General features: G+C 40.3%; 1 protein-coding gene across 1 annotated transcript in view; it reads left to right on the forward strand.

The window, feature by feature from the left end:
* Positions 1-4,452: 4,452 nt before the first annotated feature.
* Positions 4,453-19,465, forward strand: part of mcu (mitochondrial calcium uniporter) — a 197,371-nt gene continuing 182,358 nt past the window's right edge. Inside the window, exon 1 of the mRNA XM_059946490.1 lies at positions 4,453-4,745. Within this exon, the coding sequence (XP_059802473.1) occupies positions 4,632-4,745 (114 nt within the window). The 5' untranslated portion in view covers positions 4,453-4,631. The remainder of the gene's footprint in view (positions 4,746-19,465) is intronic.

A 19,465-nucleotide genomic window follows, 5' to 3' on the forward strand; every position in this document is an offset into this window, starting at 1 on the left:
GTGCATGATCCGAAATAGCAATAGAATCATATTTACAATCAATAACATCTGTTAATAAACGATGATCAATAAGGAAATAATCAATTCTAGAATAACTCTGATATACATGTGAAAAAAATGAAAATTCTTTATCTTTAGGGTTCAAAAACCGCCATATTTCAGTAATTCCCGAATCAACCATAAAAGAATTAATAAGTAAGGCTGATCTATTCGGAAGAATTCGAATAGGTTTAGATCTATCCATCAAAGGATTCAGACAACAATTGAAATCTCCACCCATTATCAACATATATTCATTTAGATTAGGAAGGGAAGTAAATAAACGTTTACATGTACATTTTAGGAGCGTGTTAATTACACAATGCCTAGATAATAAAACAGCATTCAGCTGAAGGATCTGTGGCTTATCATTATTTTATTCATGCTAAATTGACTTAAATACGTTTGAATTTGGTTGGGTAACAACCAATCAGATTTCATTTTTTCCATTGGCACTTGCTTAAGGTAGATTTCTTGACTTCATGCAGACTTATATTTGGTATTTGCTATCATTTAATAATCGTAATTGAGGTTCATATATCATAGATCTAGATAGGCCACGAAAGGTGAGTTTGGTATCTGTCACTGAAGACCAAAAGATATAGGAGCAAAATTAGACCATTTGACCAATTGAATCTGCTCTGCTATTCCAGCATGGCTGATCCAATTTTCCTCTCAGTACCAATCTCTTGCCTTCTCCCCAAATCCCTTCACATCCTGACCAATCACGAATTTTCCAACCTCTGCCTTAAATAGACATAAAGACTTGGCCTCTGCATCTGTCTGTGGCAAAGCATTCCACAGATTTATGACTCTCAAACTCACAAGAAATTGAATCTTCATCCAAGTTGGCTGGAGAGAAAAACTAACCATTAAGCTGTGATGAAGAACAGAAACTGGAATTACAAGAATATCTATTTTGTCCATAGGATTGGTATATGAATGTCAAGCACATACTGTATGAAGGAAATTTTTCAAAAGCAAATAAATAGAAATGAACAATTGAACTAAAATGTGAATGTTGGTGGAGGAGGAAGCGGGTTGAAAGAAAATCATTCTAAAATTAATTAAAACAGAGCTGATGAATAAAGTTGGAAGATTTGCCAGAAAAAAAATGCATCTACAATTTTCACAAGCTCTCAATGTCCTATATCTGTTTACAGATAAACAGTTTGAGAATCAAAAATTAAAACTGTTGGTCTCAGTAAAGATAACCACTAAGCTACTGGATTGTTGAAAAAAAGTCATCAAGTTCATAAGTGTACTTAAGGGAGAACTCCTTGGCACTATAATTTCATAGGATCTGTTCTAGGTAAAGCACAGAAGTATCATTACAAAGAAGGCATGGAAGTGCCTCTACTTCCTGAGAAATTTGCCAAAATTTGGTATGTCATCTAAAACTTATTATTATTTTGTTTTCTTTTTCTTTTTTTTATTTCAAATCTAATCAATTCAAGTTTAATTGTCATTCGCCCATACATGAATACGCATGAAATCAGCCAAACGAGACATGGCCAAGGTGCAAAACACAGTACCAACAGTCACACAGCACAAAGCACAAACATCATGTATGAGATAGCAAGCACAAGGGAGTATCAGTAAGGCGCAATCATGCAATAAGGAAGTCCAGACTTGTACCATCAATGCTGAAACCTGCAGTCAACCAAAATAGAATTTGTCTTCTGCTGAGCAAACATGGAGTGGGGGGAGGGGGGAGTACCGATTCCAGCCTGAGCTGTGCCACACCGCCCCCAGTGGAGTGGACCGCCTCTGATGCCTCTCTCCCAGTAGCTATAAACAGGCAACAGTTTTGAGGCTTAAGCACTGACTCCAGCCTGAACAACACACCACACTGCCCCGGGAATGGATCAGCTCCAACGCCTCCCTCCTGGTGGCTGTAAACAGGTGAGGCCTAGTCCTTGCTAAGAGTGAGGCCACGCAACTCCCATCCATACGCCGTCATCTCAGCCAATAAATCAGTCGATTGAACTTGTGGCATTCCACATTAACAATGTCCAAAAGGGTCTTGCGATCACAAGAAAAACAACTGAGACAGTCACTCACTATCGGACTATACGCCTCTTTCGATTCAGGCAGCAGCACAATGCGCAGCTTCTTCATTTTCTCCACAAAGAGCAACTTGCTGATGGGGTACCCCTGCAGTACTTTAAATTCTGAATCTATAGTAGGATCTTGCAATCATGAAAAATATGTTTAAATAGGACAGAAGCACCTTTTGTTGCTCCTGTAGAAGCTGCTACAATTGAATACAGCACCATCTTACCAGAAGTAAGTTTGCATTATTTATTGTCTTTTGCACATTGGTTGTTTGTCCATCTTTGTGAGCAGTTTTTCTATTGATTCTATTGTGTCTTTTATTTGTATTTACCAAGAATACCTGCAAGAAAGTGAATCTCGGGGTAGTATATAGTGACATTTATGTACTTTGATGATAAATTTACTTTGAACTTTGAAACCTATAGTCTTACCTAGAGGTAATCTACCTACAGATGGCTTCAAACCTATTAGTGTGTCTCTTTTCTTGGGGATATAGTTAGAAATGAACAATAAATATCATAATTACCAGTGAAGTCCACATCCGAAGAAGGACTAAATACTTCAGCATTATAATTACAGTTATAAATGAGGAAACAAATGCCTGTAAATAATAATGTAGAAAGATCAGGTAATGCTTCCTGCAATGTAATTGAAGGTTTGGACAGGTGAATGCCTAAAATTATGGTTGCAGCACACTGTCTGAATGCCTTCAAGCAGATAGCAGATACAAGAGTGAAGGTGGTTCCCTGGCAGAGGAATCAAGAGCCAGAATAAAGAGAGAACTGTTTAGGCATAAATAAAGAATACATTTCTTCTCTCAGGTTAGAGAATTTTCAGAATTTTGTCCCATGAAGGTTGTGAAGGCCCAGTTATAGAGCAGATTAAAAACAGAAGTTGATAGGCTTCTAGAAATTAAAGGAGTTGGGATGGGGAAGGAAAACAAAGTCAGGCAGAAATCAGGGATAGCATTGATAATTGGCAGAGCAGGAGTGAAGGACCAGAATTGTTTCCTGCTCTTCTTAAACTGTTTGAAGAAAAAAGACAGTACCCAGGATGGATTTCTGATTCCTCCAGTGCAATTGGAATGTGAAATCCCTGATCTGAAATGGAAATTTGGATTGTAGCCTTTCACATTCCAAAAGTACTTCATTTTCCCCCAAATGTATATGTTATTGATGAACTATACCATTAGACAACATGGACCATCGTATTGTCTCCATTTAATGTACTAAGTAGATCATTACATTCACTTACAATATTTATATTATGTCAATATTTCAATCTTAAAAATTGCATCAATGATAAGTTTGACAAGTCGTCGTCCAGAGCCTCGGTGTCCAATGGGAGAACAATCCCACACTTTTTCTACTTAGAGTCTTACAGCAGTTGACCTAGCTTCAGTAAATACTTCAGTATCCACTTTACAATACTTCCGCATCGTGGAACGTGGCAGTGTACAGCATTCGGTTGTAGACAACTCTTTACAGTGAGTTTCAGCAAGTTTCAGGTAGATCAAAGTACATCTTTCACCAGGTCAATGGTCTTCCAGCAGCAGTCTCAATGTATGTCTCTGGGAGCAGCCCACTGACCGCACAGAGTCCTAGATCGTGCAGCTACTCAGGACGGATCTTGATGAAAGAACGCACTCCAGAAAGGAGATGGTCTCATCTGCATTGTAACCTCCTGCAGGGCAGCATATAGTGGGATTGAGACTGGTTGTACGAGAAGGATTTCCCTCTGAGGACCCTTCTCACAACCAGACAAGCAAATGCTTGGTGTTTATTTGTAATTTCCAATTATAAGGCATTTTACTAGGACAGTGACAGACAATAAAGAATAAATAAATATCTAAGCTCATAATTCCAATGGTTGGTTACTATAACTTATATTTCTGAATGGTTGGCAATTATATAGAACCAATTTGTTTACAAAGCACATGACTATTTAAAAGTATATAGTTAAGTGAGGCAAACGAAGGTTGCGGCTCCGGTAGTGGATAAATATAAAATGTTATACCCTGTACTCGCTTGAAAGAAAGCAAGTCTTAGATTTATACAGCAATTTTCACAAACTTTAAGCCATTATACATTCAAGTAGAAATTAATATCGTTGAAGTGAAGGTCATGTTATATTTGCTTTCTGTTTTAGGTGATTTATAAATTTTGGAGTAACAGAAAAATAAACAGGAAAAAGTGAATCGACCTTCAGAATTGCAGCGTATACATGACTGTGATTGGTCATCGTATCGTAAGTTACGCCCTCATACTACACCAAGCCAATCACAGCATTCAGTATCTTGATTGATAGTTCCAAACCACGCCGGTTCTTACCTTGACAAATAGAACTCGCGAATGGTGGAGCGTTTGAGCGACAGCAAGAAAACCCGCCCTCATGTCTAAAGTCTGATTCCTGATTGGTACGGAGCTGTGAGTGATGGCGGGTGCGGGGCGCGCCCCTTCTCAATGCTCCCAACCCTGGTGTGGCCCCCACTGGCGCTGCGGAGCGACTTAGGATAAATTGGCTGCACTTCAGCGATGGCGATTGCGGCAAGGGCGCTACTCTCGGCCGCTCTCGGGAGCACTAGGGCAGCAGGCGGAGGCGGCTTCACCGGGCTAGGTATCAGCAGGCAGCGGCAGCCTCAGCGGACGGTGAGTCAGGACAGGGTCCCCTTTCCCGGATCCGGAAGACAGCAGAGAGTCCCCCGGGGGAGTGGCAGGGTGTGCGGAAGAGATGGGGAGTCAAGTACTATATGTGTGTGTGTATGACAGAGAGTAAATAAACGAGAACCTATAGGACAGGCTGCTAATCTACCCCAGCAGCTGTCCCATTGAATAAAAGCAGAACGTGATGTTCTGTACAAGCGCTTATTCGAAGGGATGGGAGAAGTTAAGGTTTCAGTTCTGTGACCTTTCATCGCTCCTCTTCCTTGGGGTTGTCCCTCTGATGTGGGTTCTTTCCAACTGTCCACTTGCCTAACGCGCCGCTGATTCCAGACAAGAGGTTGATTAAAAGTTGATATGCTGTTTTTTGTTTGGGTAGCCGAGAGTATAGTGAAGGGAGGAGAGCGACTGCATCTCCCTGGGTTGGAAGCAAGAGGGACTAGACAAGAAAACTATTACTTACCGCAGGGCCGCGTAACAAGTGACCTGCAAGTCAGACGGTTCCAAAACATAGACTGATATTGATGATCAACATGAATTGTGTACAGGAATTTAACACGGACGCCGCCCCTCGACGCCTCAGCTCCTCCACTATGATTGCAAAGTAAAATCCAAAACTAGCGCTTGCCTGTGAAGTGACTGAGAGTCTGGTGTCGAGAAATGATTTGAGTCATCAGAGTGTGTGTGTGTAGACTGAGCCTAACCTTCTGGTAGCAACAGGATTATTGCATGCCGCAGTAGTCCGGTCTAATGATGTAGAAACATGGAACGGTGCGAGTTTAAACCCCTTCCCCATCCCTCTCCGTTCAGCCCCTTGCTGAATCCATGTGTGAGATCACTCTTGTGACAGTAAATCTTAACGTGCCTGGCGGCGGCCAGCCGTTCTTAATTGCAGCTGAGAAGCTGTTTGAAAGCTTTGCGTCTTGAATGAGAATGATGGTAGGTACCAAGAGGTAGAGGGTAGGAGAGTAAACCAAGAGGGTAAATCTCTCAAAATTAATCTCAAAACTCTGGTAAACGCCAACAAACCAATTGGCTCTATTGCCTAGCGAATTCTTTCTTCCCTGGGACAGCCCAGAAAGGTTTGGGATCGAACCTAGATTCTCTGATCAAGGGGGAAGGCTGGTAGATGTCAGTCAAAAGAATGGTTCAGCTGAGCTGTTCCTGCTGCTGAGCGAGGAGCTATCAGGTGCTTACCCACATTTGTGGCGCTGTGCTTCAGCATGTAGGCAGTGTCAATGAGAAGGTATGTGTGGTGGAAGCATTTGTATCTCTGATCTTGACAATGGTATTTGAATGGGCACCCATGATGTTGGGAGTGAACTTGTGCTGAGTAGGTGAAGGTATCTGCATCCAAATGGAGGATTCCTTAAATAAAATTTATCAATGAGTTATAGTTCAGCACGTCATAGCTGTTCAACTTCCATCTGTTTATTTCACCCTGAAGTTAGCTTGCACTCACTCATCCATGTTGACTGTGTCCCAAATCCCTCAAATCTTTGGCACTCAGAGTTCTCAAAAGTGAAAGTTTACATCCATTAAATCTTTTCTATTCCTTCAGAGTCATTAATTTACCAACAACTTTTTCGGGTGGCAGTCATATTTCACTTCCAGCACTCAGAAAGTACATCACTGCAAGAAACTTGTTAGTGTGTAGTTTTGTTCACATTTTATGCCTTTAAGAATCAGCACAGTGCAGTCCTGGGAGTACTTTCTGCTGGGCTACAAAAACTGAACATGTAGAATTTGATAGCCTTCCACACTGGAAGGAATGGAAGCCTGCCCTCAACAAAATTACTTGGCACAATGAGAAATACAGATTTTCCTATGAATTCCGCACTCCCCTGTAACTCTCTACTTATTCTGATTAACACTCCTTCTGTGATGAAGGAGAAGAGAATTCAGAAATTATTTTGTGATTTTCATTGACTCCTGTTTGGGTGTATTCTGATTACCTTGATGCACAGTATCTTTCAAGATCTTGAAAGTAGGGAAGATGATACTTTATTGACAGAGGTACGACTGATATAGTTAAATATTAATGAAGAATTTTAGATTGAATACATAGGGCTGACTACCATGACACTGCATTACAAATGTGGTAATGATGTGTTTCAAATATTTATAAAGATAATGAACAAGATTGTGTATTATCTAGAGAGGACAAAGCAAGTAATTGTTTAAGATACTGAAGACACGAGAGGTTAGAATGTAATATATATATGTTAAATGATCTGTTCACTGAGAATGTGAGTATGATTAATGCAATCTCAGTAGTGTTTTCCAGCAATATCAATTTGGCTAAATGGTTACATGTAATCCATTGTGAAAGAGAGTAATACTTGCATTATATAACCCCTATTTGTATCCTTGGGATGATTCCAAGTGTTTCATAGCTGGTGTTGTATTGTAGAAGTCAGTTTGTGAGTTGATCGACCAGCATTCTGATGAAGATCAGATCATTAACTTATTAAGGTTGATTTACGGGACAAGTCTGGGTCCTTTGCTTGAAAGGCTTTATACTGAAGAAAGGGGTTAAAGTCCCATTTTGAAAGATGGAGCCATCATCAGTGCAGCGCTCCTGCAGAAATAGTGGACCTCCAAACTAGATTAGTGTGTTCAGATCTCAAGGATCACTGGCACAGAGGTGAGTGCTAACAACTATGCACAAACAAACAAACTGATGCTAATTTTGGCTTAATTTACTTTCTGGTACAGTTCCAGAGGCACAGATGTCCAATGAAATCTGCAGATCTAATTTATTTCAGACATTAATGTGTATATCATTGCTTTTCAAAATGCTTCTGGGGGGGGGAGTGAGTGTTCCACAGAAATTTACTCTTCCATGAACACTGTTTATCCCACAATGCAATTTATGAAAGGCAGTTTTAAAGAAAAATATTGTTCCAGATAAGACTTCTAATTTCATTGCTGAGGAGAGTGCAGAATGTGACTGAATTGCACCAGAGCTGAAAGTCTCACAGAGAAACTGAAGGCAGTCTTCTGACTTTAACAGCAATGATGCTGGATCAAACTAGATGCAAAGCCCACTAACATTAGATTATCAATAAATCCAATAATTGAAGTGAAACATGGGTACTACCCTGCTAGATCAAACCACTAGGACCATTTGTAGGGAAGTCCAGCTCCAGGACTTCAGATACTTACAAAGAAGACACTCTGTGTGATAGTCTGGCATCCTCTTTACACAAAAAGCTAATGTGACCAGATGGAGGATGTCTGGTAATGACTCTTTCCTTTATTCTTGCTAGTTACTGCTCTCAGGTGCTGTTTGGCAAAGATGTGCATATTGTTAACATTAGTGAACAGAGGGAGCCTTGGGTAGGATTGGATGACTAATTGTGGGAGCAAGTCCTACTGAGGGACATTCCCACATGGAACAGTTTGGTGATGTGTCGACTGTTGTAAGTACTAATGATATACTGATCAATTGCATGCAGGTAACCTTAAATCCATAGGTGATGTAACACACACAATATGCTAGAGGAACTCAGCAGGTCAGGCAGCATCTGTGGAGGGGAATGAAGAGTTGACATTTCAGGCTGTAACCCTTTATCAGGGCTGCAAAGGAAGGGGAAGAAGCAAGAATAGTAAGGTGGAGGGAGGGTATAGGTGAAGCCAGATAAAGGGAAAGGTGGAGAGGGAATGGGGGGGGATTGAGGATTGAGTTGATGTCGTGGTAACAGCAGAGCGTGGTGACTGTGTTGTAAGAGTTTGGCCCATCATATCCGTGATGAGTCAGTACTGATTTTGAGCCAGTTGCTATCAGAGTACCTCAGCTGTTTTGCAGCTGACTCTTCTCATTTTAAGTTGTTCCTAATTAATGTAATTGTGACTGACATGAAAGCAAAATACAGCAGATGGTGCAAATGTGGAATAAAGTTTAAAAAACGGTGGTGGAAAAAATGGCTCGAAGAAACAAGCAGTCAATGATAACACTTCCTGACTGTTGCAAAAAGATCAAAAATCTGAAGTGTTTAACATTGTTTTTACTCTTGCTCCAGACTGTCCTACCCAATGTCTGCTGTTTTAATTTGGTTGCTGTAAATCCAAACTCGAAGTACGTTCATTATCAAAGTATGTATGCTATATACAACCTTGAGATTTGTCTCCCAAGCATCCACAATAAAAAGAAACACAATAGAACCCATTCATAAAAGACTGTCAAACACACAATTGTGCAGGGGAAAGAAAGAAATAGTACAAGCAACTGAAGTTCACCAAGTGAATCCACAGCCTCAAAGCCTATCATCACTGCAGCCAGTGATCTACGTCAGGAATACAGTGTGAGTGACAACTGAGAAATTGGTAATGAAGTGGTATGGAGAATGCTGGTTAAAAGTCACAAATTGACTTTGTTCCACTGCAAGCATTTCCACCTCAGCTAGAAGGATACAAGTTCAACCCTAATTCCAAGAGTTGAGGTGATTCTGGTGTTGCAATGGATACTGCAGAGCTCTTTAAAGGTCTACAATAGCTTAGCCTTTGTTTGCGAGAGTCTGTTCTGGTATTAAGACTCTTGCTTTTCTTATGGGCCTCCTCTGTCTCTATTAGATACATCTATAGACCTTGTTAATGCAAATATATAATCAGTCAATTTTATGGCAGCAACTCAATGCACAGAAGCTTGCAGATGTGACCAAATGGTCCCTTTGTTGTTCAGATCAAACATTTGAATGGGGAAGAAATGAGATTAAGTGACTTTGACCATAGAATTATTGTTGTGCCACAAACCGGGTGGTTTGATATGCCAGAAACTGCTGATCATCTAGGATTTTCCTGCACAAGTTTTTAGAGACTGGTGTGAAAACAGAAACCATACAGTGAGCGACAGTTCTGGTGGGCGAAAACTCCTTGTTAATGAGAGAGATCGCAAATAACCGGGTGTTACAACAGTGGTGTGCAGAAGAGCATATCTGAACCCATGACACGCTGAAACTTGAACAGAAGACCGTGAACATACAGTACACAGTGGCCATTTTATTAGGTACAGGAGGTATCTAATGAAGTGGCCACTGAGAGTAGATCCAATTATGAATTTGGAGAGTTCTGTTGCTCTAATAATATTCATTCAGTAACCAGAGACAGTTTAACTAGCTGTTATTTCATTTCCTTAGTTAACGCATGGAGATTCCCTATATTTCAAACATCTGAGCTGGTGTTGGGGAAGTAAAATATGAGAACTGTGCAGTTATCAAGACTTTGTTGAGGTGAAAATAGTGAGATTCCCTAGCTACATGTATAATATTTGCTGGCATTGAATTAAATGGTATCAAATGATCAACATGGAACTGACTGGAAGGGAATACCATCTGGAAAATGATAATTAATCAATATCTGTTTTTTTTAAACTGAAGGAACAAGCATTTAATGAAACCGAGTGTGAATGCTTCATTTGAGCTGTAGCCTCTAAACATTCTTAGCATGAACTTCCCTAAAACGTAACTTCATTTTAAAAACTGGAAAAGCTTCTGGATGTAACTAATCTTTTTCAGATTTTGTTTTATGTGTGTTGTTGGTTCTGCCATCAGTTTTGCCCTTACAAAATTATGATGGTACTGAAACTAGAGTGGCCATTTTTCATAAACGTGGCATTGGATCAAGAAACAGTGTCAAATGGTTTGGCTACAGTAGTTCATTATTACATTGCTACAACCCAACTTGACTGCTTTAAATTGAGAAACTTGGAAGAAATAGTTCACTTGCTTTTTTTTTATGAAGGGCAACAGTTACCTGAGAGAGTGCAGACATGAGTAATGGACAATAAAACCTCTGGGTAATAGATTCCAGCATCCCATCCATCATGGTACAGCTGCACGCTGCATGGCCTATTGTTCGTTCAACATATTCCCCAAATATTCAGCCAATTATGTTATTCATTCACTATGACAAATGTTACACAAGTTTAAGGGCCAAGTTTGAAATTTGAAGATGAAATTTAAAGCTCTTTTTTTTGTGACAGATAATGAAGTTGATATGGAATACAGAGATTATAACAGAGGCCTTAACAAATGACAGTTCTGAATGTGGCAAAGGAAGAAAATCTGATTTCTCTTGGTGACTCTTTACGGAGGGAGATTACTTAAAGATTGTGTTTATTAGGGAACAACAGGCTGTACTTTATCTCAGGGAGGCATGCTTTACAAGCCTATGAGTCATCTTGATATAGTTTATTCTTAATTTAACTTCTGCTGTAGTGTAATAATTGTTTGGAGGTAGGAAATGTTTTCTATTTAACAATTTCCCTTTAACAGCAATCAGATAATAGAGCAGACAGAGGATAATTATTGGTCAATACACTCTTGTGCTTGTCATTGATAGTGTCATGTGATCTTCAAAATCCACTTGACGCCAAACCTTGGCATTGGAGTTTGAGATAATGTTTGAGATAATCTTTTTGTGCCAAAATCTCCAGAGAACCATCTGAACTCAAAAACTCAGCCGAACATTTTGTCATTGAAGCCACAGATGAATGCCCTCTTGTAGCCTTGTGGAGATTGTTCTTGTTACTTGTTCAGCTGTGGAAAGGGGAGGTTTACTGACACTGATCTTCTTGTGTAGTCTCTGGGGGTTGAGAATGGTTTTATATCTTCTCTAGTTCTGTGGATTCTGAGGTGGTGATTCAGACCATTGTGGGACACCGTAACTCTGTAGTAGGTCAGGAGGTGTGTAATGGGGTAGGTGAGGTGTTTGGGGGTTTGGGGGTGTTTGGGGGTAGGTGAGGTGTTTGGGGGTGTTTGGGGTAGGTGAGGTGTTTGGGGGTTCTGTGCTCCTCCTTTTTCCTTTTGTTAGGCTTTCATTGAAGAGACTCGAGCTGCAGAGTGCCTTCCCAGGTGTCTTTTATCTACTTTGAATGGAAAGAACTGGCATGTCCGTAAGGATGTCACATTCTTTCTCGTGGTGTCTTGGAGAAAATACTTCAAGTGTTCTCAGTCCTGGAAATTTCTTCCAGTGATGAAGATGGAAATGGAGTTTCTCTTTCGGAATCCTGTTATGGGGCATTCAGATGATATGCCTACTGGAATTGGCATTTGAAGGAATGTCTGTTCTAGGTGCTGCCTTGGAAGAACACATTTACATTAGTTCACTCAACCTGCCAATGCTTTAGGAGGAAATGATAAACACAAAAGATTCTGCAGGTGCTGGAAATACAGAGTAACATGCACAGTGCTGGAGGAACTCAGCTGGTTAGGCAGTATCTATGAAAAGGAATAAAGAGTCGACATTTTGGGCCAAGGGCCTTCATCAGGATGGGGTTTTGACCTGAAATATTGACTGCTTATTCCTTTCCATAATGCTGCATGACCTGCTGGGTTCCTCCAGCATTTTGTTTATGTTATAATGTTATGATTTTGTAATGTTGGTGGTTGGACAAATCTTTTTCATAGATTATCCATTTGTCTGATGCAAAAAGGGAGTGGAGCTTATTGTTTCACAGCAGACATGAGCCTGCTTTACTTCCTTGTTGCACTTTGTTCTAGGTGTTCAAATATGCTAAACATGAGTCTAGGTGGTTTTTGTTATTAATATCTGCCTTGGTTAAGAGGCGGCTCCCAAGTTGTACATAATTTTGTTTTTTTTTTCAGTCCTTTTATAGGTCTTGGTGGAAGCTTGTGCAAAGGAGGCAGATTGGTAGAAGATCTTGTTTAGTGCAAGGTCAATTTTCTAGTATGCAGCACATTATGAAGAGATGCAGTCAGGTGTATTCATATAAACTGAGATAGCTAGTAGTATAAAAACTCTGGTTCTTACTTTCTATAATTATTGAATCTAGAATGTACTAAAAATGGGGTTTAGACCATAAGATATAGGAGCAGAATTAGGTCATTTGGCCCATCGAGTCTGCTCCGCCATTTCATCATGGCCGATCCAATTTTCCTCTCTGCCCCAGTTGTCCACCTTCTCTCTGTATCCTTTCATGCCTTGACCAATCAAGAATTTATCAACCTAAAGATGTGGCCTCCACAGCTGCCTGTTGCAAAGAATTCCACAGATTCACCACTCTCTGGCTAAAAAAGTCCTCCTCATCTCCATTCCAAACAGACAAGCAGATGCCTCTCTATTCTGAGGCTGAGTCCTCTGGTCTTAGAATCTCCCACCATAGGAAACATACTGTTCATATCCACTCTGTCAAGGCCTTTCACCATTTGATAGGTTCAATGAGGTCACACCTCATTCTTCTGAATTCTAGTGAATACTGGGTCAGAGCCATCAAACACTCTTCATGTGGCAAGCCATTCAATCCTGGAATAATTTTCTTGAACTTCCTTTGAACCCTCTCCAGTTTCAGCTATCCTTTCTTAGATAAGGGACCCAAAGCAGCTCACAGTGTTCCAACTGAGGCCTCACTAGTGCTTTATAAAGTCTCAACATTACATCCATTGGGGTTCAATAGGTACATTTAATGTCAGAGAATTGTGTACAATATACATCCTGAAATTCTTTTTCTTCACAAACATCCACGAAAACAGAGGAGCGCCCCAAAGAATGAATGACAGTTAAAACATTAGAACCCCAACCCCCCCCAAGATATCCCCTCCCATGTACAAACAGTAGCAAGGCAATGACCCCCCCCCAACCCCCAGCAGCAAAAAAGCATTAGCACCCTCCACCAAGCACTTAAGCGTGCAGCAAATGTCAGTAAAGACAGATTTGCAGTACCCCAAAAATTACTTGTTCCCCTGATAATTCGACATACCACAGGCTCTCTCTCTCTCTCTCCCTAATAAGGGAAAAAGAGGTGTCCCCATTTCACAGCGAGAGGGGAGACATAACAAACAACTTGCTGATTTACGATGTTAAAAGTCTGTTGTGTCGCTTTTTCCAAGCTCTGTGCCCGGACAGACAACCCACGGCAGCTAACCTGTTTCTGCCGATGTTCTGTGTACTCCCTCAATGCTTCAGTCAGGGGCACTGGCCTAAAATCAGCACATCTCCAGAGCCATGGAAATCTGGAATCCTGAAGGTGCACCCGCCTTCCAGGCTGCGTCCTTGGGATATCAAAAAACGGCCGGTCGTGAGGCCCTGAGAGCAGGTCCCACTCCTGCAAAGAACTGAAGTAGAATGTAACTCCAGATCAGGGTCTTCAATATTGCTTTTCTTGACTTTGCTTTTATATTCGAGTCCTCTTGAAATGAGTGCTAACATTGCATTTGCCTTCCTCAACACAGACTCAACCTGTAAATTAACCTTATGGGAATCCTGTATAAGGACTCCTAAGCCCCTTTGACACTCAGTGTTTTTGTATTTTTTCTTCACTTAGTAAAGAGTCAACACTTTAATTTTTTTTAAACTGAAGTGGTTGATCACACACTTCCCAACACTGTATTCCACCGGTCATTTATTTACCCATTCTCCTAATCTGTCCAAGTCCTTCTGCAGCCTCTCCACTTCCTCAAAACAACCTGCCCCTCCACCTATCTTCAGAACACCTGCAAACTTTGTAACAAAGCCATCAATTCCATCATCCAAATCATTGACATATAACAGGAAAAGAATCTGTCCCAAAACAGATCCCTGTGTAACACCACTAGTCACCCACAGCTAGCCAGAAAAGGCTTATTCCCACTCTTTGCCTCCTGCCAGTCATCCACTGCTTCATCCATGCCAGAATCTTTCCAGTAATATCATGGGCCCATAGCTTGTTAAGTAGCTTCATGTGTGGCACCTTGTCAAATGCAAGTACACAACATCAACTGATTGTCCTTTGTCTATCCTGCTTGTTGTTTCTTCAAAGGATTGCAACAGATTATTTGTCAGGTAAGATTTTTCCCTTGAGGTAACCGTGCTGACTACAGCCTATTTTATAATATGGCTCTAAGTACCCTGAGACCTCATCCTTAAAAATCACCCCAACATCTTCTCAACCACTGAGGTCAGACTTAACTGGCCCATCATTTCCTTTGTTTTGCCTCTCTCCCTTCTTGAAGAGTGGAGAAACATTTGCAATTTTCCATTCTGCTGGAATCATTCCAGAATCTAGTGATTCTTGAAAGATCATTACTAATGCCTCCACAATCACCACAGCCACCTCTTTCAGAACTCTGGAGTTTACACCATCTGGTCCAGTTGACTTATCCATCTACAGACCTTTCAGTTTCCCAAGAACCTTCTCTCTAGTTATGGTAACTTTAAACACTTCATGCCCCCTGACACCTGGAACTTCCAACATACTACTTGTGTCTTCCTCTGTGAAGACTTATGCAAAATACATATTCAGTTCGTCCGCCATTTCACTGTCTCCCCATTACTACCTCTTCGGTATTGTTTTCCAGTGGTCCAAGATCCACTCTGGCTTCTCTACTCGGTTTAATATTGATTGTTTTATGTTGGGTAAATTAACCTGAAGTGAACTTTAAATTCAGAGAATTCCATTTTTTTTAAAGCTTCAAACGTAGACAAGATCACATCCCTGGGGTGTAGTAACAGAGGATAAATTGGACAAAGCTTAAAATATTTTGCAGATAGGCATTCTGATCCCATGGTGGGAGATTTAAAATTCAGTTAATTAAATACATTTGGAATTAAATAGCTAGCAGTAATCAGGGTGACCTTGAACAATTATTATGAAAATCTGTGACTGGCTTGCTGGAGAAGGAAATCTGCTGTCATTTTGACTTTAATGCAGTTGACTTCTGCAATGGCACAGTAAGCCATTCACAATATTAGAGAGGGCTAAGTGCCTGTAATGCCCATATATTGTGAGGAAAATTTGGGAAAAAAATACATTGACATAAATAATGATGTGTAATGCTGCATTTATCCAGATTATCCACTATGCTAGCACACCCAGGGAGTTGATCACAAATCTGCAATTGAAGCTTTCAAAAATCCAATGGCATTCTTTAAATTTACAGTTTATTTCATGTCGATCTAGCAAACATAAAACGTTTGGTGTTGAGCCTGGTTTTACTACATTTATAGCGTCAAAAGCTATAAAAAGTGAGAGAGTTGTTATAACACTGGTAGTCTTTGTCTTTATTCAATTTAAAGCACTTGGCCTCTTTTGAGGACCTTGGCTAAATGAGTCATGAGGTGTGGTTAATTGACATTGGAATTGTACTAAGGATTGCCAACACTCACCTCATACAATAATTATCTTGATCCCACAATGGAAATGGACTTGCTAGATTCGATGATTGTAGTTGAACACAATGAAGGGATCTGTAATGTGGCAGTAGTTCAGTTTCTAATGTGTATTTTTTTAGATTAAAAACATGAAGAAAAATGCAAAAAGAATTTGAAGCTTTAAGGAATTATTGATGAAAAGAAGAAAAGATTATTTCTTGAAAATATACTACTCTTGGGGTTTACTTGTCTATAAAAACAGGGATTTGTTACTTGCTATTTGCTCCTAAAATATAATGATGTGAAAGAAAGATAATGAAAACCCAATGTTGGATTTCCTAGATGTCTTATTTCAAAACATGTTTTTTGACTTGGAGGTTTCCTGCTGTTTCATACCTAACACAAAGAGTAGCTTCACCATAGCCCTGCCAGTTTGTTTAAGAATTCCAGCATGGCAGTTTTTGTTTTTCAACCTAGTTCCTGGGGTCTGCTAACAGGTGATCGGTTGTCATTTGGTGCATAAACTATTCAGATGAAGTTCCAGCCACTCCTTCACAAAGAATCCATCAATCCATGTTGTACTTGTGACGCAGGCACTCATGGTAAAGAGTTGACATCCTGTAGGATAATCTCTTAACATGGCGAACAGATTTGTAGCATCACAGTTACATCTTGATGATCAGCATAAGCACTCAGTGTTGGAGGAACTCAGCATATCAGGCAGCATCTATAAAAGAGGTAGAGGTGTGTGTGTGTGTGTGTGTGTGTGTGTGTGTGTGTGTGTGTGTGTGTGTGTGTGTGTGTGTGTGTGTGTCTCACAGAATCCCTTGTGTTAATCAGTGCTTTCTTGAAATTTCATTCTCATTTCATCTTACTCCAGTGTTTATGCAAATTGTTTTAATCTTTTGCCTTAGTTTCACATTACATAGAAACATAGAAAATAGGTGCAGGAGTAGGCCATTTGGCCCTTTGAGCCTGCACCGCCATTCAGTATGATCATGGCTGATCATCCAACTCAGAACCCTGTACCTGCTTTCTTTCCATTACATTAATTAAGATTGCTAAAGTACTGTTCAGTAAGAGTAGGATACAAGTTAACTAGTTTCCACTCTGGAATTGACCACAGGGTGGAAAGCATAATCATTTTAAATCACTTATCTACTTAAGAATCACCTTTGAGAGCATTCATTCCTATTGTAAAATAACGTTTGATTTCAGCAAAACATACCCATTAGTGTTAATGATTTGTAATGCTGTATGGCATATTGCATGTTGTTTGAAATATGTATATACCTTTTAACAGTTAAGCAAAGATTATTTTGATTAAAATCTGTATCCTTTTGGTTGATTCCTGAAATTCATTTCAACAGCTTTTTTTTTAGCTAATGTTTACAGCACTTTTGTTACACATGTTGGCTTAGACAGACTCTAAAGGCTGGACGAAGCTATCTGTATGGTTTTGCACATGAAGCACAAGACTAGCTTGTGAGTACAAGTAACTAAGAAGAGGGACAGAATTTTGGCCTTCATTCCCAAGGGAATTGAGTGTAACAGTAGGAGAGCCTTGCTACCGCTAGGTATGATGTTGATGAGAACATGCCTGGCGTACTTTGCGAAGTTTTATTTTCATTATTTAAGGATATAATTTCTTTGGAAGCAGTTTGTTCACTTGGAATTGATTTTCAGGGTAGAGGGGTTGTCTTAGTAGTGCAATCGATCGATGTTCTCCATAGGGGTTGTCTACTGCTGGGTCCTCAGGTGGCTGCAGAGGCTGGTCTGAGATCAGCATACTCTGGTGCAGTGTGAGCAAGAGGAAGTGGTGCCAGTGCTGGGTCTTTAGGTTGTTCAGTCTCTCCTTTCACTACTTTGTCTTAGAAAATACTGGACTGGTGATGGTTGGAGTTCAGAAGAACGAGAGGTGATCTCATTGAAGCAAATAAAATTCCTTTTCTCTTTTGAGAGTTATCTAGAATTTGTGATTTTTTTTTTCAGAATAAAAGCTTCTACTGTTTAAAAATGGATCAGTGGAAAGTCGTGGAAGCCAAATTATTGAACACAATTGGGGTGGGGGGGGAGGTGAAAGGTATATTTTTGGTCTATAAATTAATTAAAGGCTTATTGGAGATGACAAAGTGGAATTAAGGCCGACATTATAACAGCCATGTTCTTACCGAATGGCATAGCAGGCAACATGGAGTCCTGACAAAGGATCTCAACCTGCAGTGTTGACTCTTCATTCCTTTCCATGGATGCTGCCCGAGTTCTTCCAGTATTTTGTACATTACTATGGATTTCCAGCATCTGTAGATTCTCTTGTGTTTATGGTGTAGACCTATTTCTTTAGTTGGAATAATGGGATTTCTAGTGAAGTTAGTTATGTCAGCAGTTCCTACACCCTTTAACTTCAGTATATTGATGTAACATAAATGGACATTGGGAGGATGATGATCAAATGAGCAGATAAAGTGTTTGAAAGCATTTGGTAGCACGTCGAGCAAAAAATGAAAATTGTAGAACGTTCAGTGGCAGATTTACCGATCTGTTGGTTGCAGCTCCTTGCAAATTTTTGTTGAGGTTGCAAAGATGGGGAGGTTGAGGCTGAGATGGGGCAGGAATGTACCACTCTGGGCTTTGCTTGCATGTGTGGTCTTCAACATTGCCAATCTTGCTGGGTGCAGTGAACAGGGTCACTTCAGTGCTGACCAGACAAACCATGAATGGGCTGTTATGGTTACGAAGGTCCAGGTTCAGAATCAGACCTACTATCACTGACTTGGATGACATAAAATTTGTTACTTTGCAGCAGCAGTACACTGCAAAAACATAAAATACTGTACATTACAAAAATAAATTGTGCAAAACGCGGGAATATCAAAGGCGTGTTCATGGACCCTTCAGAAATCAGATGGAGGGGAAGAAGTTGTTTCTGAATCAATTAGTGTGGGTACCACCTCTCGATGATAGTAATAAGAAGAGGACATGTCCCAGATGCTGAATTTTCTTAGTGATGCATGCCATCTTGTCGAGGAAAGATCACTTGAAAATGTCCTCTGGTGGCGAGGGTGGTGCCTGTAATGGAGCCTGTAATACAGCTCTACAGCCTCTTGTGGTCCTCTGCATTTACACTATCCATGGAGCTGTCCTGTTCCGTTTCCTTGCCCGCTAGTCATCTGTTGGTTTACTGTGGAGGCTGTATCATTGTGTCCCTTTGTATTTGTGTCCTTCATTTGCTTAAACCATAATGAGAGGGTTTGTGAAGAGTCAAGCTTTGTAGGTTTGAAATCATGTACAGGAGACAGAGTATTACAACTTTGCTTCCCCTAAGGCCATTTTTAGCCACTAGGACACTTCAAGTAGTCCATTAGTTTCATGGTCAGCAACCGTCATTTTAGCTTTTTGTTACCAACTGTATTTACTTAATAAAACTCCCTCAGGTCTGCGAACTTTGACCTTTAATTCAGCGTAAATATATATTATTACTCATAATGTAAGCATCTTGCTGTCATGAAATGATTAGACTGAACTGTATTGATTCATGAAGCAATCTGCTTCTTTCCCAAAGGACACACCTTGCCTATGGGCGCAGTTGTTTTCAAAACCATGTGTCATTGAACAATACT

Source organism: Hypanus sabinus, chromosome 21 (assembly GCF_030144855.1).
Source record: "Hypanus sabinus isolate sHypSab1 chromosome 21, sHypSab1.hap1, whole genome shotgun sequence".
NCBI classification, from domain to species: domain Eukaryota; kingdom Metazoa; phylum Chordata; class Chondrichthyes; order Myliobatiformes; family Dasyatidae; genus Hypanus; species Hypanus sabinus.